General features: G+C 42.1%; 1 protein-coding gene across 2 annotated transcripts; it reads right to left on the reverse strand.

The window, feature by feature from the left end:
• Positions 1 to 85: 85 nt before the first annotated feature.
• LOC125299922 (interphotoreceptor matrix proteoglycan 1-like) lies at positions 86 to 22,008 on the reverse strand. Of its 2 annotated transcripts, XR_007194469.1 has the most exons (18): positions 21,629 to 22,008; positions 16,884 to 17,108; positions 13,937 to 14,103; positions 12,460 to 12,494; positions 12,109 to 12,152; positions 11,880 to 12,013; positions 11,368 to 11,517; positions 10,554 to 10,612; positions 9,918 to 9,938; positions 9,077 to 9,261; positions 8,886 to 8,944; positions 6,706 to 8,716; positions 5,357 to 6,000; positions 4,034 to 4,253; positions 3,515 to 3,725; positions 1,651 to 1,701; positions 567 to 1,033; positions 86 to 531 (listed from the first exon to the last, which is right to left on the reverse strand). XR_007194469.1 is itself a non-coding variant. In XM_048251429.1 (17 exons), the coding sequence occupies exons 1-16, from the start codon at positions 21,687 to 21,689 to the stop codon at positions 1,662 to 1,664; spliced, it is 4,266 nt and encodes a 1,421-aa protein (XP_048107386.1). In that variant the 5' UTR covers positions 21,690 to 22,008; the 3' UTR covers positions 86 to 1,033; positions 1,651 to 1,661. The 2 variants fall into 2 exon arrangements, 1 of the variants encoding a protein (XP_048107386.1); XM_048251429.1 differs by having other exon boundaries at positions 86 to 1,033.
• Between the last annotated feature and the right edge of the window lie 5,633 nt (positions 22,009 to 27,641).

Consider the following 27,641-nt stretch of genomic DNA (forward strand, 5'->3'; position numbering starts at 1 on the left):
GTGTTTGTACAAAGTACAAAGCTGTGTGCAGGGATTCAGTGGGATACAGTTTGCAGATAGAATATTGGGAAAACTTGGAAAAGACTTTAAACACAAAATAGTAATTTTATTGATTGCAAACCAAACTTTTGAAGATAACTATATAAAAAAAATAGCAATAGGAAAGACCAAGAACGCTAATCCAAGCTGTACCTAACAACATATGAACCTCAGTCTGAATTGAAATGCTACACTTTTATATAATTACTTCTCATTGGTTCTAGTTTGCAAAATACTCTTAATGACTGAGCCAACAGCCTACAGTAAGTTCTGCAAATCAAAGGCCTCTCTTTTACTGTTGCCAGGCTTTTGGCCTACATTAATTCTGTATGTCTAGTCTAGGAACCTGTCAGAAATGTAAGATTTCCAGCATAGAAGTCAATCCCAGAATAATGCAAACTGAGGGTCTTGCCACATTATTGAAACAACACTCACAAAAAAAAACCTTTTGAAAGACCTCTTAGCCATAGTATTATTAATAATTTGAAAGACCTCTTAGCCATAGTATTATTAATAATTTGAAAGACCTCTTAGCCATAGTATTATTAATAATTGCCTCATTGTGAGGAAAACGGAACTTCCGGTGCTTCCTTAGTCTTCTGTTGACAAATGTCACAATGCAAAACAGAAAGAACATGCAAGTAAAACAATTTAGAGCCCACTGTCTTTTGAGTGCCATTTCAACAGGCAGAGCCAACTGGGCAGTGTCAAACCTGGTTCTCGATGGTAGGATCCTCCTCCTAATTTACTGTCGTGTCCAATGGTAGCATATGCCATGAGAGTTCACTGAGGTTTATATAAAGGAAAAATCGCTCTGGTTCTTTCTTGGGTTTTGACAGTAACTGGAGAGCAGGTGTGTTGATGAGAGAGGGCTGGTCAGAAGGGTGATGCCCCCTTTGCCCATTATGACATTATGTAATTGTTCTGCGCTCGGTCTTCTGTCCTTCAGAAGTAGTGCCAAGTCTTTTGGGGGTTCACGTCACAATCTACATATCTGAAGAGAAGAAAAGAAACCATGCCATATTGATGTATTAATGGATACCTGTAAGAACAGCCCAGTAATAACGACATATTCTAGCCTTGTAATTAAAACACAAAGGTCCACAGAGGAAGCACAGTCATTAAGCTTATCATTTGATTAAGTCTGGTTTGGTGACATTGCATTCTCAATAGACAAAACACAGAGACTGGAAAGAGGCCCCAGGCTAATATCTTAATGACGAAGCCTATTCTTAGTAGACCGAATTAACTTATATTGGCATACTTAATTATCAGTGAACGTCAGTCAGCTTGAGATTGCAACTAAACATGAAATTGCTGCGTGCATGGGAGACTCTTATGAGCAGACATTACACATATTTAAGCATGCAATGAGGAGAGTTCACAAACTGAAAAGCTACTCTTACCTGAATAAAATGTTTTGAATGGTTTTAAAGTCTAATCCCTATACACACAAGTATTTTAACAACCCTGAGGGAAATATACTAAATACTATACTATACTTCTGCTTGCTAAACTAAGTCTAGTGTGATATGTCATTATAAAAGATTAAATATTTATGTTTAGTCCACATTCACAGCCCACATTTGCAGTCTAACCTAGTATACCCACCTTTTTTCTGACTAACTTGTTAGGCCAGGTAATGTATGGGTGACACGATTCCTGTAAGACAAAGAAAGACCATATCGGACGATGGTGTGAGTGCAAAGCAGTGCCATTGCAAGCAAAAAATGTGAAATGAATGATCGTATGAAAAGCAAACGAAGGAGCAAAACAATACATTCTTCCAAGGGGTAAATCACAGGGGGTGAGGAGGCACGACAAGAGCTTTTTCTGTAAAGAAGAGGCATTAGTCAGGAGGTCTACACACACCGAAGCACAGAACCAGGTACTTTAGGAAAGGCCATGCGTGCTCTGCTGCAGTTGATGCAGTATCCTCTTTTGAGAAAATGTGTAAGTGAATTCAGTTCAGGCAAGACTGACCATTAAACCTTAGATGCATTTTCTATTTTTGAAACTTTTTTTGAATGATTTGAAGATTTATGTATTCCACAATTATTTACCACTTCGTTAAATTACCAATAACACAATTACCACGGTTTGACCATGTTAGCCTTTGGAGTTGAAAGGACATATAAATTTATTTCCAATAGCAATTATGTTGTAGCCCTGGCAGCAAATGTAATTTCGCTAGGGGCGCGTCTAGATTTCTAGGCTAATTATGTTGCATCTGATGCGGACGATTCTAGAGGGAGTAATTTTCTCTGGCAGCTATCGACAGTCTAGCCATGTTTCCTCACTGGAAATCAGATCAGTAGTAGGATAGGGTTCACATTTGAACTCGGTTTGACTCCAGATCATGTTTAATCCAGAAAAGATGATTGGTCTGATAAGTGGCAGTTGTGTTACATGAATCCTATTTATATCCAAGAGAGGATACTGATACCGCATGGACTTTACCTAGAAGTACTGTATTAAGCATCAGCTTGAAGCACACGTTACACAGCAATAACATATTCAGGCCTGTTTTTGCTCTGTATGATTACCATGTCATAAGAGCTGCATGGTGAGGTTAGCTGTGGTATGTTAGGAGTATTTTAGTCGATGGTTATATTTTAGATGTGGTAGTTTGTCTCTTCATAAGTATGTATGTGGCAACATTACACAGTCAAAGGCAAGGCATAAACATATCCGCACATAGTACAAAGTCTTACGGAAAAAAAAACCTGCTTACACTAAAGACACTGCCTTTCTGGTCCGTAAACATTTCCTGAATATGAGTATCAAGCGAGAAAGCACAGCATATATAATGAGGAGGGACCCCAAAAGGCAGGCTATGAACAGAAAGGGGTCTACAGGATGGGACACCAGCTCAGAGCACCGGGATCCCTGAAAGTGCCAGTATCTACCTACAGCACATCTAAAGAAGGTGAAAGAGAGAGTTAGAACATCAAACCAGGTGAAAAACAGATGTCTTTGTCTGTATCAGTGTGCGTGTTTGTGTGTGTGTGTGTGTGCTGCAGGTGCATCATCTTGCTAGATGTGTAAACTGGTGTGTTGGTTACGTGCACATTTGAACATCCGCGTATGGGCAGGCATGCGCATATTGAAATAAGGCTGTATGTATGTATGTATGTATGTGCACAGCCCAGTATCTGCTCTCACAGTTAGAAAAAGCAACACATAGAGACAGCAGAAACACAACAGTGTCATCTCGATGTCCACATCACTAAAGCCTAAATGTGACTAGCAATGTATTTACAGAAAATACATTTTTATATCAAATTATATTAAAACTAACCTATGCACAATAAAATATGGAGAAAGGGTAAAAACTGATCACTAATCGGCCTTTCTAACCTAACGCTAGATTTTACAACATACTAATCTAAGGACAATAATACTAACAGTGGTCTAACCTACCACAACCTAAGATAACAGTAGATTTTACGGAATTCTAAACTAGGTCCCTTACCTGCAAGCCGCACCGTGACCCGGGATTATCTCACATTCCCCACCGTTCTGGCAGAAGTCCGGTCTGACCTCACAGACGCTCTGACAGGGGAGCCCGTCGACCGTGACGTAGCCAGGGTCACACAGGCACTCTGCCTCTCTGCTCCAGCGGTTGACCACACAGCGGGAGAACTCGTTGCAGGCCAAAAACTTGCAGGGATTCGCTTGATCCCCTGGGAAAGATTAGAGGTTTGTTAAGCCCACGTTTCACGGCAACAATTAAGGAGCTTCTATTGCTTGTTTGACTGTACACTTATCATAAAGAAGATTACAGACATTACAGGCATCACAAGGTTTCTGACTCTCAATTAGTGAAACTTATGTTTTACTTTGGAAAATGTATATGCATGTTGGATTGGATTAGAGTTCTTGGGTGCATGGGTGCGTGTATACTGTTGTTTTTTTTTCTGACTTGAGAACTACCAACTTGTCTTTGAAACACATCTTTCAACATGCTGTACATAAAAAACACAAATCTCACCAGGCTCCACGTCAAGGGAATGGCTGTCAATCTCTATGTCCAGCCGCTCGGTTGCAGTATTGCAGAAGTCTTCCAGGACACAGTGCACAGCCATTGTGACATTGTATGGCACCGACTTGGCAAAGGTCATCTTGCTGTTGACCACCACACTTCCCTCCCTGAAGTTAAGGATCTCCAGTTGCTTGAAGCCAGTCAGATTGGACTGGAGGTATGGGAGCAGCTAAAAAATACATAGAAGAGAATACTCAGACATCAAAGAACTCAAAGAAATCATTCACCATATTAATGTTAATGTTATTGATGTTGACTCTAATCAACTGTGTTATTTAATCACGGTAAAGAATAAAAGCAGTGAGGAATTCCTTGTGTCAGTCCTTTGAGTTCTAAAATCATATCAGTGAGACCAAAAATCACCACAGGAGCCTTATTAGAGGTCTCATTCTGAAAATGATAAGCCTCATCTCACAGCATGAGACCTGTCTTTTGGAACTCCTACTGTTTCTACTGTTCACGCTTAAAATTTGGCCTTCATCGTGTTTGAATTCCCCTTTAGACTGGGGTATACAAGCGTGGCGATCTCATTAAGAAGATTAGGACAACATATAATAAACGGAGGATAAACTAAATCTGATAAAGACGTGTGGAGATAAATACAATGTAAATTCCCCAAGAGAAATTAGAGTAACAATCAAACTTTAATTTTTAAGAAATGTTATGATCTTAATTTATGTATATAAATGTGTTATAATAGTCTAAGGAGCTCAGAGAATTTTCACTGTTGCTCACTGCTGCAGTAACACATTTGCCAGAGTGAGATCCTTGACACTCATTGTTCGGAAATAATAAGCAATGCGAGCACGCCCTGCAGTTACACACCCCCTTAAATATAAAGTTGATTGTTCAGGAATCCTATGCATGAATGTTATGAATACATCCTATGAATAAAGCTAAATAAAATAATGAAGTAGGTTTTTTTGACCACAGGATTTTCAAGAGAATGTTGTTTTGTATTTTCACTGTTTTAGATGCCCAGTTTCTTCACATTACAAGCTGCATAGGATGGGTGGATCATGAACTAATCATTGTGGAGTTTCGTGTTTCTCAGTGAGCTCACGTATCTGAATGCTTCTAGAATAATAATAATGGTTAAATCTTACAGTAGGTCTTGATAAATAAATACGAATGATCAGAGACAAACTGATGATGATAACAGTAGAGGTCATTATATAATCTGCTGTGCTTGATAATTGTTTGTTGAGAAATGCGAATACATGCGTCAGCCATAACTGTATCCTTTCCTTGTAGAAAGTGAGAGAGACTTGCCAGTTCTGTGAACCTGTTTTCCAGTTCTCTGTACTCTGATGAGCTCTTGTTGAAAAGGACCTCGGAGAACCTCATGTTTGTGACCCGTAGGCTGAAGAACACCACAAGCTCTCTCCCTCGGCTTGCAGTGGTCATAGAAGGAGTGGTCAAGTACTTCAGAGGTGGTGCGGCTGTTGTCTCGAATGGAGGGTGCTCCTCACTAGACCCACTCCCATACCCAAGCAGGTCAATGGTCTCTGTGCTCACAACATCTGCCTGGTCCATCTCCGAGGCAATATCTTCCATGCTAGTTTCAACCGACAAATCACTCTCAGACGTGTCAATTTCTGTGTCTGTCTCCATCACCACATCTTCCCCTTCTCCTTCCTCAGCTATAACCTCCACTCCAGTCTCCTCATAGGGTTCATCTGTTAAGAACACCTCAAAGAGTCCCAGGTCAATGGATGGAGTTGTTGATAGTGGTTCCTCTGGGGCCTCCGTAGGGGTGATCTCCAGGACAGTTTCTTGCTCCTCCTCCTCCTGCTCCGGCTCCTCTACCTCCTCCTCCTCCTGCTCCTCTACCTCCTCCTCCTGTTCAGGACCTGCCTCCTCTTCTCCTGCTTCCTCAGCTGTATCCTCTTCTGAGGCATCCTCCTCCGTCTCTTCTAAAGCACAAAGGAATGTCAGAATGACAATTATGTGAATGGAAAACCAAAACATATTTTTTATTTTAATTTAACTGTAAAAATCACAAGCACACAGCAACAGTTTCATTCAATTAATTAGCCTACTGTGACCTTGGTAAAGCTAAGTAATTTCTTCAGAGAATTTAAAAAACTTTAATTGTGATATGAAAAAACTAAGAGTGAAATTGTTATATAAAATGAATTAAATCTTTAATAATAAATAGTATTTACTCTGTTAAATTATAAATAATACAGGACATCTCACAGCAAGAGGGAGATAGTTTAATGTTTATATCTCCTTGGTGATAAGGGAATGGGTCATACTATTATTACTGCAACTGCAATACTCCATCATGAAATTTACCTCAAACAATCACATTACACCTCGAATGAACTTGAGCTCAGCAGTCTCTCAGCTCAAATTATGATTGATACACTGGAGCAAATCTTGTAAATAAGGATTTATGATCCAAAAAGTTTTTAGAGTTTTTTTTTTTTTTTTTTAAGTTTCCAGACGTTCCAAGATTTCATGAATAAATTAAACCATAGTGTGCAAGCCTTAATGTGAAACATCTGAATGATCATTATATAGTTTGGAAAATAGCATTTATTGCCATAGTACGTATATTTTGGCCAAAGAGGTTGAGGTATTTTACTTCTTAGCTTTAAAACCTTTGACCTCACCTGGCTCCGGTTCAGACTCAGGCTCAGACTCAGACTCCGGTTCAGACTCAGGCTCAGACTCAGGCTCAGGCTCAGACTCAGGCTCATCTGTATCTGCAGGCTGGCTTTCCACCTCAACTGCTGCCTCTTCTGTTTCTTCCATCTCAACCTCTGATTCACCTTCTTCTGTTTCAGCTTCGATTACATTTTGATCTTCAGGCTGCTGGTCGGTTATGATTTCCACCTCTGGTTCCGCTGGAACATCTTCCTCTGTCTCCTCTATGACGACGTCCTCCACAGGCTGAAGGTCACTTGGTTCTTCTTCAGGCTCCGCATCCTCATTTGGCACAAAAGGAAGATTGTCCTGCTCTTCTGGTTCTGGGAAGTATAAATCTCCTTCATCATCAGGTCCTTCTGGTACAATGATCTTTATGCTTTCTGAGGGTGGAGCCGTCGTCTCCTCCACAATCTCTTCCTCAGGAGGAGTTGGCTCCTCCTCTGCTTCTTCTAAGACCTCGACCTCTACTGCAACCTCAGTCTCCTCTTCCACAGGTTCTGGAACTTCAACCTCCACTTCAGTCGCAGGCTCCTCAGATTCGTCTTCCTCTTCTACAATCTCTTCCTCCGGTTGAGAATCTTCCTCTTCAACTGCCTCTTCTGGAACTTCAACCTGTACATCTTCAGGCTCCTCAGGTAGAGACTCCTCTGGAATCTCTTCCTCAACAGGCTCAGCCACATCAACATCAGCCTCTTCAGATTCTGATACTTCTGCTTCAACCTCCTCCACAGGTTCAGATTCAGCACCTTCGTCCTCTTCCGCTTCAGTGATTACTTCCTCTTCTGGTACACTTATTTCATCTTCAGGTTCCAGGACTTCCTCTTCAGGTTCACTCACTTCTTCTTCACTAACTTCCTCCTCAGGTTCACTGACTTCCTCCTCAGGTTCAATCACTTCCTCCTCAGGTTCACTCACTTCCTCTTCCTGTTCACTAACTTCCTGCTCAGGTTCACTGACTTCCACCTCAGGTTCAATCACTTCCTCCTCAGGTTCACTCTCTTCCTCTTCCTGTTCACTCACTTCCTCTTCTGGTTCATCTACCGGTTCACTCACTTCCTCTTCCAGTTCACTCACTTCCTCTTCTGGTTCACTAGCGTCCTTCTCTGGGGCACTAACTTCATCTTCAGGTTCAGTCTCTTCTTCTTTAACAACTTCTACTTCGGGTTCACCTGGCTCCTCCTCAGGTTCATTCACTTCGTCTTCAACTTCTACCACTACTTCTTCCTCTGGTGCCAATTCCTCCCCAGGTTCAGAGACCCCAGGTGTTTCTTCCTCAGGTGCTCCTTTCTCACTTTCAGGTGTCTCCACCATTACTTCCTCTTCCTCTACTGCCACCTCCTCAGCCTCTTCTACATCTCCAAGTGGTTCAGTGGGGGGCTGGTGTGTTATTGCTGAGAGGGTGGTCACTGGAAGGCTGGAATCAGAGTCCTCGGAATGTTCTGGGCTTACTGTGGCCACTGTCAATAGAGTTTCAGTAGTGGAGCCTGGTAGACTGTCCTCCTCTGATATCACATTGGGCAAGTCACTATCCAGACCAACCTCTTCATCTGGTTCAGAGTCAGGCAGTTCCTCTGTAATGAGGTTTGGTAAGAGATCACTAACAGGTGCCTCTTCTTCCGCCTCTGCTTCTGATATTATAGATTCATCCTCACCGGGTGGCTCAACAGCAGTATCGTCTTCTGGAGCATGAGGAATGTAGTCCCTTACAAGTTCACCAGTTCCATCTTGGATGATGGTCTCAATCATATGGGTGATGAATGGCTCCTCTTCCTCTGGAGGGCTAGTTGGTTCAGATTCTTCGTCTGTTGGGATGTCAGGGTAGTCCTCGCTGCCAACTGTGGGCTCTAACAAAGTCTCCAGAGCATTCTCCTCCTCAGGAGAAATATCAGGATGTGTCTGCTCCTCCTCAGAGTTTTCAGGTTCCTCTGCCCCCTCTGACACGTCCAGGTCATTGTAGGAATCTGGCTCCATAGTCTGATAAACATAATGCAGATTACAATTTATGATCACAAAAGGATTCAGAAATGTAACAATTTCATAAAATTACTCAAAACCAGGGGGAATTAATGAAACAGGTTACCTAATATTATACAAATGTGTGTCTGCTCTTGGCAAGTTCAGTGTAAGGAAATAAATATATTACCTCTTCAGTTGCATCAACCAGTTCCGGTTCATTAACATCTGGTTCCAGAGGACTTACTTCTAAAAAAAGAAAAGTTTATTGAACTGAGAACTTCATTCTATTCAAATATGTTGAATTGGAATTCAATGAGATGACTGTATGACACTCTTCCAGCGAAAATTGTGAGGAGGAAAAGCATTCCAGTAATGTACCTGGGCCAAAGACAAGTGTGCTGAGATCAACTGGAAGAGTTGCCTCTTCACTCAGGGCAGTGGTCATCAAGTCTGTCAGGCTGGGTAGTGAATCTGTGTCTGTGTCTCCCTCTGTCCCTTCTGCTGTAGCATCAGGGCCGATGTTCTCAAACAGGACAGCGTAGTGGACTGAGATTCCTCCAGAACTGAAATAAGATCATCAAATGATTAGCTCACTGAAAAAAGCAAACGTCTACTGTACCTCAATTTACTCTACTCTCTCTAACCTACTGTACTCTCACTACAACTGTAAAATGTTCCCCTCAGCACAAAAGTTCAGAGAAACCCTATAGAAAGTAATGTGTGAATAGTTGTTGCAATTCTTGATTTTGTTGAAGTCAACACTTTCTTGCTAAAAAATCTTATTCATGACCATTGGATTATAATGGAACACATATTTCTCATTTTAAGAGATGGGCCTGGTGGAGGAGACCAGTACCCTCCAATCTGTGCCTTCAGAGTGACAGATGCATAACCCAATCAGCAAAGATTATTTTTCGTATTCATGAATCAACAACAGATGCCTTAGCGTCCAGACAGAAAGGACGGAGAGAAAAGTCATAACAATGATTTGCTCAGAGGATCTGGCATATTGCTAAGTTTTGTGCAGAACTTGGACAGATGAGAATATCTTTAATTGAAAAACAAATTAGTGTTATATTTCTGTAATTATGTTCAACCTGGTGTAAATTGAGTTGTATTAATATATTGTATGCTTTAACTGCTTGGCAGTTAATTCCATTGGATCTGCTCAATAATTGTTGAACAAATACAAGATGATAGCAAAACAATACATATTTACCCATCATCTCCTTCCGTTGCGCTGGAGTTGTGCAAGGGAGAAAAAAAGAGGAAAGGAAATAAGTAATAAAAATAAATAAGTTAATAATTTCATACCACACTAACTTGCCCTAAATGTATCAAAGTGGTCATAAGACTTGACACATTTAGTAGATCATAAACAGTATGAGTTTCCATATGCACATCCTCATTTCTAGATGCAATTGATAATGTAAGAGGTTAGTGGCATATTTCAATTGAGTTAGAGAGCATAATGAAAAAGCCTCAATAGCACATTATTTTCCATTCTAGGCTCCTTCATTGTGTTTCAATGATATGGAATAATAATAGCAATCTTGTCTGGAGAGAAACTGAGGATGAGGATGGCAGTGAGGAAGATGACCATGATTATCCCCATGCAGAGGGATGAAGAGCCTGGGTCGGCACTCGCAGTGCTCCGCTAGGTAGCAGCAAGGGCTCTGACTCACCTTCCTCATTAACGAGTCTCGGTGGTCTCTCTCACTACAGCCCAATACGCAGGGGATGGCTTTGGAATATGATCAGCTCCTCTCACTGCTTAATCCCTCTTACTTTTTTTGTGCAACACCCCCCCACCCCACCCCCAGGTCCAAATAAGGGAATTAACGGAAAGCTGCACCTGATTCCCAAAACGTTAATCTCCTTGAATCCGGGTAGTTTGTTGAAGACGTGCAACATCTGTGAAAACAAAGAAACAAATGAAAGTTTGAGCTTGAAATCCAAACTTGTATTGCAACCTGAACACCATTTACAATATCATATTAGCTTCAAAATATCATGAAATAAGCCAAATATTGAAGTATATAGTTTAACATGTGAGAGGTAAAACATTTCTCTTGCACTAGTCATAAAAACAAAATAGTGAAGACATCATCAAGACAACACAATTTTTAAATGTTGTGTCGTCCCCATGTCTCCAGGGTATTTCCTTCTGGTCCGCCTTACTGCCTTTTAGGCTGTCAATTTAAGACAAAACTGTAAAGGTGGTGTTGAGTTAATCAGGGCTTTCCCTGACATGACCTGACAGCCCTTAACTAAGCCTCTCTGTGCTCATTTGGGCTTACCAACATTGTGTGTTGCAGCGGCAGCAGAACCACTAAACATTTCATAGTACCAGCTGGATCAGAGCGCACTTTAACCACACCACTTTAAAAATGTGCACATTTCCCTGGAGGGTGGCTTTCATTTTCTATTTGTCGTTCTATCCTGTTTATGTTACGTCAATGTTTTCTTTTCTCTTTTTTTACCAGAGTGCATTTTTAGTTTGAGGCCTTGCTGTTCTTATGGAACAAAGGCTTTCACTCTTTTAAATGTACAGCAAGCCATCACTTTTCTCATTCATTCCAATGGCTTTGTTTGAGAATAGAAAGGAGTGCATAATCAGTCACCAGCATTGCTTTACCATGAACTTGAGTCTCCTGAATGCTCCTCACCTGCTCTTGTAGGTGTCTAGACAGGTCGTGGTACTGAGGAGAATCAGCGTCGTCCAGTAGTTCCCTGTAACCAGGGTCCACCAGGTTGATGGTGAATTCCACTGTCTGCTCCACAGATTGCTCTGGCACCACATTGGGGAGGTCAGAGTCCTAGAAGATAAGGACAGGTCCTAGTACATTCCGCTCACAGAATCTTTCGGAAGATTGAGCTGTTGGTTTCCAATTGCTAACAGCAACACAGTATTTTCTTACACTGTTTATCCCTGTGTTATTTTCTTAGGTGCCTGTTATCAGGGTATGTCTGATCCCTTTCATCAGTTGGTCAGGATTACCAGGATGTTGATGTAAATTCTGGAGAAGTGCTGAACTGCTCTATTGTCTTAAATAGCCATAATGACAGGGAGGCAGAGGACTCACACACGGAGCCAAGACAACAAGACTACAGCAAATCCTCATTGTTCCTGTCCAGTTTTCACATGGATGTCAACAAGGGTGAGTGGCCGGGTCGTTACCTCCTCAGCTGTCTCAGTGCCTTCATCGCCTTCATGGCCTTCGTCGCCTTCGCTCGGAGTGCCAAGAGTGGCGTCGGGGGCGTCCGGAACAGCAGGTGACTCTCCCTCCTCTCCTGAGTCTGTCTGGGCACCCTCTAGAACAGGTGGTGGAGTAATCAACAAGCGTTTAAGCCTGGGCATAAGCTACAGGAACAAACTAACAAATCCTTAAACTCAGACTTTGCAGTACCTTCTGTTCCCGCCTCCTCAGCTGGCTTCTCTGGCACCACATGTCTGTGGATGACAACCATATCTACGTTATGAGGCATAATGTTACATGTGCAGATTGCAGAGGAAACAGTCGTACCACGTTATTTGAAAAAGTACAGTCTGCATTAAAGCTCACTTTTTTCATATTTATCAGAGATTCTGAGTATCTGTGAGAACCTGAGATTCTGTATTACCAGGTGACTTATTCACCAAATACAATTCAAATCACTTAGTCCATGTTGAATGACACTTGCCAAGAGGCTCTAACCGACACACAGTGAGAAGAAATAGTTCCACTCTCCCTGAGGAGAGAACACAGCTTGGGCCTTACCGTCCTGGTAGCTGGTCCGGCCGCAAGTTCATCCTCTGCCGAAAGTCAACGTCGATGCCAGACAGAGAAATAACAATGATTACAGTCGCTCATCATAGCACAGTAACACAAATTATCACCCCCAAATTACTTAGTGGCAATCACTCAACTTCTTGCACAATATAATTACGCAGGAGACGCAGTGCAGACAAATCAAGTTCCGGGAGAGAACAGAAAAGGTGACTCAGAGCACATAGTAGTTCGCCAGCAAGTCAAGAACAAAAGCTTGTTGCCAGAGAATGAAATGCCACCTCATTTAAAGTCAGGCTATTACTGGTAATGAAAAAGATACATCACAGGGAAATGGGCCATATTTCGCTTGCTTTAAAAGATTTGAAAAGTGTCTATAATTTTCAAAAGGGTTGATGGAAGTTAATTACTCTACAGATACATGACCAGTGTTAAGCAGAGCATCGCCAGCAGTCTCGCATGTGGTGCACACACGTCAGTACACATGTGGGCTGAAAAGAAAGGGATATCATTAGATTTAGCCTTGAGAGATCATTTCATTTACCACCAGGGAAGCGGGGGTATTAACATGTTTTGTTTTTTTCACCCAACACAAATATTCTGTCAGCCCTGCACGGCTTGTAATGCTTTGTGTGTTATTTGGTGGCTCGGCTACAAACAGGCGGCTGTGAAGGTGCTGCATCTGTCGGAGTTTACCATAACTCCTGGACACTCACTGCTTGTTTATAAGTGAAGTGTGAGCGCGTGCCAGGAAGGTCGGCGAACGGCACATTTGTTAGAGGTTGTTTTAGCCTTCTCTTTGAGTTGTTATTCTGTGAATGTTGCTGCTAACCATGAATAATGCATTGGGCAGTCATCAGTATTCTTGAAAAATATCACTTTGGTCACAAAGGCATTTAACACAGCCGAGTGGAACAAACAGTACATATCCTAAGTGGAATATGCACAGTGTATGAATACACAACCCATGTAAAGGATTTATACTCTGAATTAAATTTGTACAATTACGAGGGTGCAGTGTATTTAAACTAACTACCTGATTGAACAACTGTTATTTTTGTATTTGCATAACACAAGATGTTTTGGATCCAACGTGTATTTTGATGCAAAGAATTGCTGTATTTCTTGACACTTTTTGATTAAAAAAATCCTTTAAGCTGACAATGAATGTATTCTGAATACATTCATTCAGAATACATTCATTGTCAGCTTTAAGAATTCATTCATTCAGAACATTTATATATATGATATATAAATATATTATTTCAGGCTTGTTTGACACTCCCACGATCTCATGTAATTTCCCTGTTGGCACAATTTCAAACACTTGACTGAACTTCACATTTTGATTAGACATTACTATGCATCACTGCTAAACCCAATATCTTCTAGGAGGAAAAACATTATTTATTTCAAGCTCAGAAATTATGAAAACATCTTCTATTGTTAAATGCTTTTGAACAATTACCCGGTATATCATGTTGAGGTGCTCTTCCGAGCTGCTGAAGTTGTTGGCGAGGTCCGATATGCAGAGGGACTCATGCTGGCACGTGTGGACCCAGCGTTGGTACTCCGTGGTTCCCGGAATCCGGTCGAAAAAAATCCGGAAGGCTTCCCAGACGGCCTCCTGACAAACTGACCACAGAGAGAGAAAGGGAGGAAGGGAGTAAGGCTGTTGATGAGGCCTACACTGATTTACTTTTCTTTTTTTAGTGCTTTTGCCTCGATAGGACAGCAGAGAGAGACAGGAAGCGAGAGATGGGGTGGGATCGGGACATGACCGCAGGACGGAGGTCGGAGTCAAACCTGGGTCCCCATCATAGACTGTATAAAATAGGTTCCCATGGAGGACCAGTATGGTCCATCATAGACTGTATAAAATAGGTTCCCATGGAGGACCAGTATGGTCCATCATAGACTGTATAAAATAGGTTCCCATGGAGGACCAGTATGGTCTCTTGGGGACGCACTTTCACCCCGGAGCGGAAGACTGCTGCTCGCTTCGTCTGGTGAGGTTTCAGCTCAAACAGTGGTACATGGTACAGTGCTGCTTCATGCGTCACAGCTCCTCCACACTGATTGCCTTCTACTACACTATTAAAATGTCCTGAGAGGACGCATTAGGTTAAATTACACAGCAGATGGATCTCATCCCAGAGCCCATGTCATTATTCCACTCATTATGTAGAGTTGTAGAGTTATATATATATCATTGGCATCTATTACTGGAAATTAATAATAAATGCATAATAATTATAAATGCACTATGAAGCTTTCCCTGTGCCATGTAGTTGCAGATCAAAGTGGACATTTTAAATGCTTAAAATGCATAAAAACAACACAACATAATCCAATATTGTACCATAGAATTTTCAATCACATTCTCTGATGCTCTGCTTTCAATTCAACTGAGGGTAACAGGCGAAAGGTCAGGGATGGAGAGCCGCTCAACCCTCTCTACCCTCTCTACCCTCTCGACCCCACATAAGGGCACTTTGGTGGACTATAACTCGTCAGGTGAGGGTGGTGTGAAAGTAGCTCTGCTATGTGGTCTGTTTATTCATCATCTCACGTGAGCACGGTTGCGCCGAGGGGGCACGGAGCGGATTTAACACACGCAGCAACTTCCTGAGTTCCAACTTCTCACAGCTCACTCAGCAAACTCTCATTTATTTGCTGTACTCTAAAAAAAGACTCAATTAAAGCAGAGAGGTCGGACAGATTGAAAAAGAAGCCTCACCACACACAAACACACTTAGTGTACACTATGGTGTGCTACATGCAACTGCATTAGGCAACAGGACAGGCGATTGATTACCTGTGGTACATTACACAATACATGCATACGTGACAATATTAAATTTGAAAGGAGAATTTATATCCTCATTATTGTTAATGAAGTTCATACTGTGAGACCTGGGTGGGTCCTACAGGACAAGACTGTACAGCAAATAGAACAGATTACACTTCATTCTTCATTCTTCCACTGAGTGAGAGATTCTCTGTTGAAGCATGGATGACTTATGGCTAATCCTCCCTGAACAGTAGATATGATAGTAATTTCTTCAGTGCAGACAGCCTTGCAGTGTATGAACAAATAGGGGAAAATGGCCGTGTTTAGGAAAACATAAAGATCAACTGGAAGAAGTCATTTATTATGACCACCGCGCAGCGAAGCACGCCAAGTTTTGTTGAATTCTGTTCATGGGGGGCCACACAATAAATTAATTTATGTTACTATACACCAACTGGCCTGTAGGTGGCCGGAGACAGTTTTCTGTGAATATCTCGAGAACCGTAGGGCCTAGGAGGTCCACCTTTTTTATGTATGTTGGTCTTAAGGGTGCATGTCAACCCATCCCATTACCACTTATTTCATGTATAGCGCCACCTAGTTAAAAATGAAAAAGCAAAAAATTAGGTGTTTTCATCACAATATCTCTGGCTGACAAGGTCAAAACTGCACGAAATTAAAAGTGTAGGATCATTATGACACCCTCCGAATGCATGCCAAGTTTTGTGTACTTTCGTTCATGGGGGGCCTTACAATAAAATAATTTATGTGTACATTTAGTGACGTACACCAACAAGGATTCCCAGGACACTGAAAGACCGGGGTACACAAAACTGGGCATGTACCCCCACATGGATAGCATGGAACCGTCATTTTTCGTTTTGATCTGTAGCCCCCCCGCTGGACTGGACCCCCCGAAAGGAGGGTAGGGCAGACACAGTTCTCTGTGAATATCTTGAGAGCCGTAGGGCATAGGATGACCATTTTTTTCCATATGTTTGCCTCCAGGGGTCATGTTAACCCATTTCATGTGCACACATGTGCACAAACAGACACACACACACACATACATTCACAGTAATCATTCGTATGATACATACTCACACAGTAGACATATGTACACACACACACACTCACACACACACACACACATAACATAAACATAACACAAACAATCAAGAATTTCTCAGAATTATGAACAGGCAAGATGGAGGTGGGGTTGTATAAAATGAATTTTACATGTGAAATCTATGAACTAATCATGTTTTGGTACTTGTTGTCTAGCAGATACTAGTGAGAATTGAGTGTGGATAATGCAATTTAGTGAGACAGTTAGAATCATATAGGCCTTTCAGCGTGATTTCTTTTTGTGAAAAAAATGTGCTGGACTGGGCGGCGGTCATATTTTGTACCGCTCTGCGGTACATCTAGTTTTCACACGGGATACCATATACCCACTAGAGTGTCAGCATATCTCCCAATGTCACTGTCGCTTTTAGTTTGCTTTGGTGTTCTCAGAGCTAAATGTTCTGGTGTATGTCTTTATCCTACAGTAACATGGTTGCATCAGTGGAGTAACTTAACTGCAGCCACATATGTTTTTACTTTCCCTTGGACTCACCTCTGAGCTTGTAGTAGGCTTGGTGACTCGCAATGACCTCTCGTATGGTCTCTTGGGGACACACTTTTACTCCGGAGCGGAAGACCGCGGTTCTCTTTGTCCGGTGAGGTTTCAGCTCAAACCCTGTCGTGACGCCAGCACTCTGCTTGGTTGTGCCTATCAGTTCTCTTAAGCGCAGTGAGTTGATGGCGTCAGCTGGATTGAGGGGGCTGTAACTGTGCTGGTCTATAGAAAGGAGAAATTAGATTATTAAGAAGTCAGACTGATAGGCTACGATAAGATGGCAATAGAAATTGCTTTAACCTGTTGTCAACTTTGACTGATTTACAATTTTTTTTTCTCTCAAAGATATTGTACATTTTTTCTGACTACAAAGAGGCTCCATGTCTTTGTTAACACAGGGCATCTGAACACACAAAACAAATTTTGATTATTTTTATAACAATTTTTCATAAATGTGTATTTGCTTCCAGCCCCCACTAGAACCTTTCCCCAATAGAACCTTTCCCCACTAGAACCTTTCCCCAATAGAATCTTTCCCCACTAGAATCTTTCCCCACTAGAACCTTTCCCCCACTAGAACCTTTCCCCACTAGAACCTTTCCCCACTAGAACCTTTCCCCAATAGAATCTTTCCCCACTAGAACCTTTCCCCAATAGAATCTTCCCCCACTAGAACCTTTCCCCACTAGAACCTTTCCCCAATAGAATCTTCCCCACTAGAACCTTTCCCCACTAGAACCTTTCCCCAATAGAATCTTTCCCCACTAGAACCTTTCCCCACTAGAACCTTTCCCCACTAGAATCTTCCCCCACTAGAACCTTTCCCCACTAGAACCTTTCCCCAATAGAATCTTCCCCTTTCTGATTTGCATGAGCTCAGGTCAATGAGGCCTGCAGGCCATAAATCGGAAACTTGTTCAAAACTGGTTATGTCCAATAGAACTTAAGTTACTACAAAAGTCTGTCACTACATCAAATTATACTATGTGTTACTATGAATTTATAACAAGTTATAATGCAGCGGTCATTTTTGACCGGGAACACAAAACTAGTAAACATGAAACAAACACAACAGGACGGTTAATCAATATTATGTGGACATTCGCAGCAGCAGTCACTGTCATTCCTAGATTTAAAGCACAGCCCTATTATCCACTAGCTACTCTCATCACTATTCGCTATTCATAGATTTATTAATCAAGCCAGAGGACAATCCTGCTGTTCACTTTTCACGTTTCTTTTTTTTATCACAAACTTGGCCATCCTGGTGTATTTTTTCATGTTGCCTAATACAGTCTTGCTCTGATTATAAGCAACTTTAAAAGACAAAGCACACTGGTTATTATCATGTATATTGTCATTATGTCCACAAGGCCATGTGTATATTCACAGTCACAGTTTGGCGCCAAGGACGCCCATCAGTCACCAATCTCATTTGCAGACAGAGCTGAGTTCATGCAGGGTGAGCATCTCGCCCCATCCAGCAGAAAACATGGGTGTTTTAAATTCACAGCAGGCACCAACAGATATTGGACTCTCAGCAGCACATATCCATGGCTTGTGTAGTCAGACAGACATATTTAGATTCCCTTAAAGTGGAGGTTTTTTTTTTTTTTACTGAGGCCCAGATATACAATATAAAGTCTGTGTTGTTTGTGTCTTTTATGGTACAGTGCAAATTTTGTCTGCCAACAATTTAGGGCTTTTACTTTCAGTTGAGTGAATTGATCCTGGTCATAACCAGAGTGCTGCTGTTTCTTATTGGCTGTAAAGGCCCACGTTGAGGATAATTGTTTGGGTTTTGTATAGATTCGCTTGGGACACAGCGCCATACCAAGTGAATTCCTAACCTCCAGACCTCCAGTCGATAACAAGCCACAAGAGGGAAAGCAACAAACTTTTACAAATACAACCAAGCCAACTTTTTAATGACAAGAGGAGAAATACTTTTGCGTTATAAAACAGCATATCAACATGGCCACAATGATGGCGTTGCTATTGACGTACGTTCTGGAGCCCAATGCGGTATGTTTCCAATATCTATGGGCTACACTATGGCACTCAAACAATCCGAAATTGAAAGTGGAAGACTAGGCCTACTAATAGTACCCTATGTTCTCACTGACCTGTATTTTTATGGTTTGAGAGTCACTGGGATGTAAGCATGACAGCAATGGCATTGGCATACTAGCTCTAGCATTCTTGCTCATGATGGCCTACTGTATACTTCAGGGACAAATCAACTTAATTGCTGAGACCTATCGTAACACCCCCAATTATCACCACTTTTGTTCAGAAATTCTAAAACAACGATGTTTTTTAACACTTCAAAATAATATTTACTAAATGAACCTTACATTTTTCAGTAGCCATAGTTGTGTAGATTTGAACAAAATCTGGTTTGGTTCCTAACGGGAGCATTTACTGCCTGAAATATCCGATTTTGTTTACCACGCTCGGAGTTATAGTGCTGGCCTGTTGGGTCGCCTATTTACACCGTTTCAACGGCACATTAACGGTTAGACCGAGAATTCTCGTCGTGAAATTAAAATTCCACTGGAGATCCAAGCGGTTGTGACACACGCAGCCTTACAACACTGTTTACAGCTCCTCGAGTCACGGTAAAATGTCATTTTTGGTACATAGCTAATTTAGATACACCTATGTTGTGCGTGGTTGCGTTTCTATAGGAGTCCGCTGTCTTGGTTTGTATAGAAATGGATATTAAGTGACACATACACGCAAGACGGTGGAAATACGGGACCGGTGGAAATAGGGGGAGTTACGATACTCCGATAAAACAAAAGTCCAGAGAACAAAATTGCACGATATGGTTTGAGGCCAAGAAACTACTGTAAATTGAGTGGAACGGTCTGGCAGGAGAGGCTAAAGAGCTGCTTCCTTGGAGAGCTGTTTGTGTAGCATTTAATCGATTGTTCTTGGTTTAACAGTATGCTGTGCGATGATGAAACAATATCTTACGGTAGGAAGAGATTAGTGTGCTGCAACTACTGCGCATCCTGATGTCTTAACCTGAGAGGTACCAGAGATGGTTGCAAAAGGCATGACTGTTGGAGGTAACCGTGGTCACTTACACCATCAGAGGAGGCTGTGCCAGCATGTTACGCAACGCTAACAGGTAGCTAAAACGCTCACTGCATGAGTTCTGGTCACGATGAATTCCATGAATTCCATGCAGACACATTCCAAAATGAAATTGGTCCATTGTGTATGGGTGGTCAGCATGATAAATGATGGTGGATAGTTTAAGAGCTTACAGAACTCCTTACAGTGTTTAGCACTGCATTGGTCATCATATCTATTATTACTCAGGAACCACTGAAAACCTTTATATCCTTACATTGGACTTTACATACATGGGAGTCTACTCTGTATGTTGTTGCCATGCCACTCTTATATTCTTAACCAGGCTCTCTGGCTTCCTTTAGGAATCTAAAACTCTCATCCCCCCACACCTTTTGGGGGCCTTTTCAATATTTTCATTTCAAAGTATTACAGTTTTTCTCGATTGCTTTTACCTGCTTAAGTAAACTAGAACCCACTTGGTCTTCATGACTACTTTCTTTGCACAGCAGAAGTCATCTCTTGCGAATGTGTTCACACATTTTCATTGGGTTCACACATTTCTCACACCCTTTTGCAAAACAGTTAACACAGGTGTCATTCAAAAGCCCGAAACTCTATTGGTTTTCCCATGCTAAACAAAAGGAAAACATCTTTTCACAGGTGGTATAGATTCCTTGCATAAGTCTGAATCTCTGATACACCTGTGTGAAACTCCTTTGCACAATTCTTCAATCAGCAATCATTCATTATACATAAGAGATGTCTGTTCTGTGTTGCTATTTGCAAGTATAAATCTAATGCACATTTAGACAAAGTACTGTATTGCCTATTTGGTGGAGAAAACAGTACAAAAGGTGTTTACTGTAGGTCTAGTAACTAAGTTGTAGTTCATTGAAATGTACTGTATCTTGCTAGGTATTTACTGTATGTCTTACATGTCAATGGCAGTTACATCTTGGGAGGAATGAATAAATTATTTTTTTATTCAGTACATTTTGTCTTTTCACAGTTTTTTTCTGATAGGCCTATCAGAAAAATGAGAAAGTAATGGAACAGACATAGCAAAAATGCTCATTTTGAGAACTAGATTTTGCATTTTGTTGTCCAGTGTGTAATGATTGATTAAAGAGTGTTTTTTAATTGGCAACAAGTTGTAGTGTTTGAAGGCAAGATTTGCTTTTGCTGCATGTTTTAAGTGTTTTGAGAGAGTAACAGCCTTTTGCAAGCAAAATGTGTCATTTTGTCCAGAGTGCTTTTGTTCAGACACGGGTGTTAACTGTTTTGAGAGTGTGATTTCAGAGTTGACACGGGTATCAAAACGATCGAGAAAAACTGTAGTATAGAAATGCATTCTACTTGATGAATGAGTCCGTTGCATGAATGGTGGTGGTTATTTTAAGTCACTGTAGCTCAAGCAGGTGCTAACTATTATCACAGCTAGATTACTAAATTGGACTAAATTGTACAATTTGTTTTATACATAATTCAGGTTCTGCGTAAAGTAGGCTACTTATCCAAAAACAGAACTGATCTGAATGTTTAATTTTTAGCCTACTATTTCAAATGAATTAAATAGTAGGCTAATGTAACTGAATTCAGAGGTCATCTTTGATCTTTCAGTGTACAGGAAAAGATTGAACAAGATGATGATTTACCTGCAACTCCGAGGATGACAAAGAGGAGCAGGGTGATGAAAAGCTCGCACTTCAAAGGCATGGTGAAGAAGGTTTGTATTCTTTCCCCAGATTAATGTGAAAGGAAAAATCACACACACAAGAGCACAGACACACACATGCTCACACACACATAGACATACGCACACACATGCGCACGGAAATAGTCGTAAAATCCAAAGTAGCCGACGTTCAGGCAAAGAGGTCAACCCTTCTATCTCAGGTGAACGGTCTGCGCTCAGTGGGAGTCATTAGTGCCTATGGGAGATTCAAAGACTACTGCTGAAGCTCTGACACCGGAGGTCACTTTCTCAGAAGGTGGACACCTCAGCTTCCAGCACTAGCTAGCATGCATCTGTGTCTCGACTTCTGTGTCTGTCTGTCAGTCTGTGTGTGTTTGTGTTTTTTAGCTGTGTGTGTTGGCACAACGAGCCCACCTGTGTGTGTGTGGGAGGTGGGGTGTGTGTGTGTGTGTGGGAGGTGGGGTGTGTGTGTATGTGTGATTGAGTGGGTTGCTGGCTGAAATCGGAGGGGGTGGGGTTGGGGAGGGGATCGGACGTGTCGAGGATGGACGCGCAGGGACCGAACAACCCGAGCGCAGGAGTGAAGAAGCTAAAAAAGCCCGCTCTGTTTCGGGAATAATCTGTTTATCTTCTGCTCAGACATAATCCCGCTTTACCCCATGGGTTGGTCTAGTGTCATCCTGTTAGTGGCTTTCGCCAGAGGAGCATCTGTCACTCGCCACAGTCAAGTACTACTGTCCATCACGTCTTTTTCCTTCCTTACCATCCTTTGTGTTAGCCATTATTCTCTCTCTCTCTCTCTTCCTTTCCATCCTTTGTGTTAGCCATTATTCTCTCTCTCTCTCTCTTCCTTTCTCTGTCTCTCACTTTGACCTTCACAGCATTATCTGGCTTTGACGAAGTTTCAGCAAGCTGTGTAGCCTACAGCATTTATGTCCACAGTTGTCCCGCAATTGTCTCCTCTTGGCCTCATGGCCTTCTAAGAACTCTCCAAAAACAGCCACTCAGCCACCAACCAAAACACCTTCTGGGCGTTTGCCACGATGGCCCAGAGCCTGGTTCATTGTCCCCCCTCCCTCCCTGTGGATAATGTAGCGTATCAACTGATTGTCTGTCTGCCCACAGACAGACATGTTGTGTCTCTAGTGAGGTTTAGTGTGGATGTGTGCCGGTCAGTTGGTTGGCCCCTGCTCCTGGCAACTACTCCTCCTTAGAGTTTTGGAGGCAGTAAGCCTCTTCAGGCGCTGGCCGGTGACCCCTCCGATCAGGATGAGTGGGGGAAAGTTGAAAGCACTCCCAGGACAGACAACAGCTTACTGACACCTCCTGTTACATATTCCCTGTAACCCACAGAAGCAGAAACGACAGGGCAACTGAGCAGTGGCGTGAGCACGACCACAGACAGCCAAGGTCAAAGGTCAAAACAAAGATCCTGTCAAAGGGAGCTGACACTTTTTTCTCATAAAGATGGGCCTGCTGAAGTGAGACAAATAATGCCTTAGGTATAAGATGACGAGTGCAGTGGCTTTCCCTCTGTGTAGTTGATGCTTAGATGGACACCTGTGTTTCTCACGAGAGACGTCCTTAACCAGATCAGCTAAAAGACTGTGGGAATTTGTCTGTCCCTCAGCAGTATGGGCGGCATCTCTAACCCCCTCCCTCTTTCTCTCTCTCTTTCTCTCTCTCTCTCTCAATTTTTACATGGAGTCAAGTGATTCTTCACTTTCTGGTGATCTATCTAGTAACATGAGGTCGTCATACTGAGCGCACATCTGGGGCACAAAACAGCACAGAATTCTAGCTCATGCAGATCGGCGCTTGACATTGCTATTGAGTACCATGTGGTATGATCAGAGGGCTGAGGAATAGCCAGGCTGGCACAGTATGTAGCCTGACTTCTGCAGTGACATCATGCTGGCATGGCAAATTCAGATATTTCTGATTATGTTGTTACTACTATACCCAGCATAGTTGAGGAGATTTTTGATCAGTCAGAATGACGCCTCTGGCAATTCTGTCCTGATGGATGTGTTTGTCTCATGTGCAGCTCTGTCCTGCAGACTGCAACAGCTTGCCTCATTTAAACTTGTGACCTAGAAATTATCCTCTGCCCAAACTGTGCCACCAGAGACTTTTTTGATGTGCTGCCGGTAGGTAAAATCTTCGACTTATTTTATACCAATTAAAACTATAACAGTTTAGGCTTTAAGAATTAATAAGATTAATCCACCCAGCTTAATTTAGGCCTGCTGACTGCCAATATAAGACAGGGTGTTCTGAAATAATCCTCTGATACTTGCTTGCCAGTTTTTCTGTACCATGAATGTAAACTAGTGCCAAGGACAAGGACAAGTGTGGTCTCAATTTCAAATAAAATCCGATCACGGGATCACTGGGATATGGCTTATATACCATGTGTGTCAATGCTTGAGATTGTGTGTGTTTGTTTGTGTGTGTCTATGTGTGTCTATGTGTGTGTGTGTGTGAGAGAGAGAAAGACAGACAGACAGACAGAGAGAGAGAGTGTGTGTGTGTGTGAGAGAGAGAGAGACAGACAGACAGACAGAGAGAGAGAGTGTAGGTATGTGTGAGAGAGAGAGAGAGAGAGTGTGTGTGTGTGTGTGTGTGTTTCTGTGTCCATGCTAGGCACGTGTGTGAGAGCGAGTAGTGCACCCGCTGTGACAGAAAAGTGCCGCGCCGCATGTGACCAGGATCAGGGAGCAGCGGGAGTCTGTCCGTCGAGAGTGCCGGGGGTGACCACACGCCAGGCCCCTTCTGGCCGACGAGCATGAATGCAGCCCTCAGATCAGATCAGAACACTGTGGCTTAACCAAGAAACTAGAGATCCCCACTCCCCACAAACACTGTGGCTTAACCAAGAGACTAGAGATCCCCACTCCCCACAAACACTGTGGCTTAACCAAGAGACTAGAGATCCCCACTCCCCACAAACACCAGTCAAGCTACGCTCCACACTGGGGTGGCTAGAAATCAGCCATGTCCAGCAGGACCCAACAAGGCAGAGATGGTTATGAGAACACGATGTGGAACATACTGGCCATTATGTTGTTTGGTATCACGATTAACACATTGAGTGACCTCAAGAGAGATGAGAAGGTTGCCCTCTGACCCCCAAGACAGATGAGAAGGTTGCCTGGACGGGCTCTGCTTATACTTTCAAGCTTTAGAGCATGAAAAACTTGGACTGGGTGGGTAATTAAGCTGCCCTTTTGATCCTTCATGAAACTGGAGGCTTTGAGTCTGTATTGATCCTTATTCTGCCTAGCTGTGTTATAAATAATATGAAATACAGAAGATACCTACAGAAAATAAATACAGAAGATATACTATGAAGATATACTACTAAGATATTGGATATTGCATTTCATTTATTACAGTATATATAAATATATAACTTTGTACAAACTCCATAAACTTTGAAATAGAGATATAAGATGCACTAGAACATATCATATTGGGAATACAATCCATTGTTTCTGTGTGGTAGGCCTATGTGTGTATGTATGAATGGACTTATCTCAATGAAAAATCTCCACCTGTCAATCTTCCACCTAGACCTTTTCTCAGCTGAAAAGACATGACGTGCTCTACTACTGTAAGACTGGACCAGGGTAAGACTGAGCAGAGGAGAGCAGCGCCTCTAGTGGCGGTTTGTAAGTAAATGCATGCCTTTCTTCATCTGCCTTTACCAAAGTCCTTTTAGGCAAGTCCCTCCAATCGGCGGCCATATAGCAACGCTTTTTGGGCACTCATTGGGCATCCTATTCAGCAGAAATGCGCGTGCGCAAGGCTTCACGACACCAATCTTGCTCCAGCGGCGAGTTCACAACACATGATTGGCAAGATGTCTTCACAACACACCACATGATTGGCTTAATGTATTTACATGCCAACGTTTTGCCGAGGAAGGGTTGGGATATGTGTAGACAACGGCCATAATGGCATTACAAACTAACCCATGGGGGCATCAAAACTGAAACTGAAAGTAACTCCCCACTGCCCCCATGGGTCTGCTTTAAGCTGCCTGTCCATAACTTGGCCTATATTGTCCCAAATTGTCTCATTCTTTTTCCGATTAGCTGCATGTGGTGAGCTTATACAACAGGGCTATGGGTCAATTTACACTGAACTTACACTTTAAGGTTAGGGGTGTGAGGATTTACGGGAGCAACTAGCACACTAGCTCAGTTTGCCTCCGTTACAATAGCAAGATAGTCGGGGAGTCAGTCTCTTAATGAAAATTAAACTACAGTAAGCTACAGAGTCAGAAGATAAACAACCACCTCGTAATTTTTGGTTAGGTGGTTGTGATTTTTGGTTAGGCACTCCAGACCAACTGGAACTACTATATATACCAAGGAATGACACAAATGTGACTGCCCAGGGGGAGTAGTTCAAACCACCAAACTTTTGCGATTGAGAGTTCAAACCTTTCTACCCTTTCTAGAAACACCAAATCCAACAACGACGGAGCGAACTACGAAGGTTGCGACGGAGGTTAGTCAACTACGCTTTCTAGAAATGCACCCCTGATAGGTTACTGTGGGTCTATCCAATTGAGTGCAGAGGCACCTGTATTGGTTATTCACGTCCAAATGGAGCAGTATCAGACTCAAATTCTGACTAGAATTAAGTATGACAATGTCAGCTTACTATATAGTAAGTAATACTATATTACCGTATGTGTGCGTGAGTGTATGTGTGTTTGTACACGCCTGAGTGCACTGCCAGTGTGCCTCTCTCTCTCTCTCTCTCGCTCTCTCTCCCTATCTCTCTCTCTGTGACGTGTGTGTGGGGGTGGACACAGGGACCAAAAGCTTCTAATCATTATCAGCCCAGTGGCTTCATGTGTTCCAGTGTTCCAGGAATCGTTGACTGAAGATTGCTGAATAAACAAAAGGGGTGGGGGGTGCAGTGGTGCTGTAGTGGTCATGATAAAAGTGAAGTATGTTTGATGGACTTTTAATGGATAGTTCAAAGTTTTATAGCTTTTGTTGAAACACAGGGGTGCATCAAAATTAGCTACAAGTCCCCATTTTAAAAACAGCCATAGAAAAACATAGATTTTCTTTTGATGGAGACTAATGATTCATGCTATTTATGAGGAAAGTAACAAAACTGCAAAGAATCTAAACCACAAAGAACAACTAAAAAATACACACCCTTTTATGGCCCTCAAATTTAGCATACGCCTCACGTCTTTCAGGTAAGAGATGATAGCAAATGATCGATCGTAATGAAACAGACATAAAGGGGAATCACACCATCATTTGCTGGGTAAAATGGATTTTTAAGGCACAAAGCCTATCACAACAACTATAATGATTCTTATTTTACAAGAATATTCATTAACAAAATATGCCTTTTGTTTTGTTAAATAGCAGCCCCAGTTAATATCCTTGTGCATTATACATGAATTCAAAAAGCCCGATGTCAGTTACCACACTGCATTGCCGCTGTAATTGTTTTCATGCATTCTGTCATTAATTTTTTCGACTCCACAATCAAAACTGAAACTCTCTCCCTTGACAAAAGCCAAATATATAATCTGCTTGCTCAAGCATTACTCCAAGTGTCAGGTTACAATTATTTTTGTCTGATCCCAAAGGAGATTTCACCATTTTCTGAGCTATGTTTGGATGCTTTTGCATCCAAGGCCAGATGATTTATTGTTATATAATCTTGTCATCCAGTGATCATGTTAAATTTGATTGTGGCCTTTTCAACACATTTCTGAAACAAATATGTGATCTACGCCTCGGGGGCTTGAGACTGCATTTTCCTGACCATGCACAAGGACTGTAGGCTTGTTTACTTTTGCACTCCATTGTATTTACTAATTAGGTTACATTTCTTGAAATGTCAGTTTGGATAAATAAAGGCCTTTGGAGTAATGAGCACATTCTGAGGATGCATACAGCTGGACACCTCTTGACCCGCTGACATTTCCA

This window comes from Alosa alosa, chromosome 8, assembly GCF_017589495.1.
Source record: "Alosa alosa isolate M-15738 ecotype Scorff River chromosome 8, AALO_Geno_1.1, whole genome shotgun sequence".
Taxonomy (NCBI): Eukaryota; Metazoa; Chordata; class Actinopteri; order Clupeiformes; family Clupeidae; genus Alosa; species Alosa alosa.

Coding starts and splice junctions, on each gene's coding strand:
- LOC125299922 (XM_048251429.1), bottom strand. CDS start 21,689: ATGCCTTTGAAGTGCGAGCTTTTCATCACCCTGCTCCTCTTTGTCATC. Junction 12,014..12,108: donor TGAGGAGGCGGGAACAGAAG/GTACTGCAAAGT, acceptor CACCTGTTCTAG/AGGGTGCCCAGACAGACTCA. Junction 9,939..10,553: donor ATTAACGTTTTGGGAATCAG/GTGCAGCTTTCC, acceptor GCACAACTCCAG/CGCAACGGAAGGAGATGATG.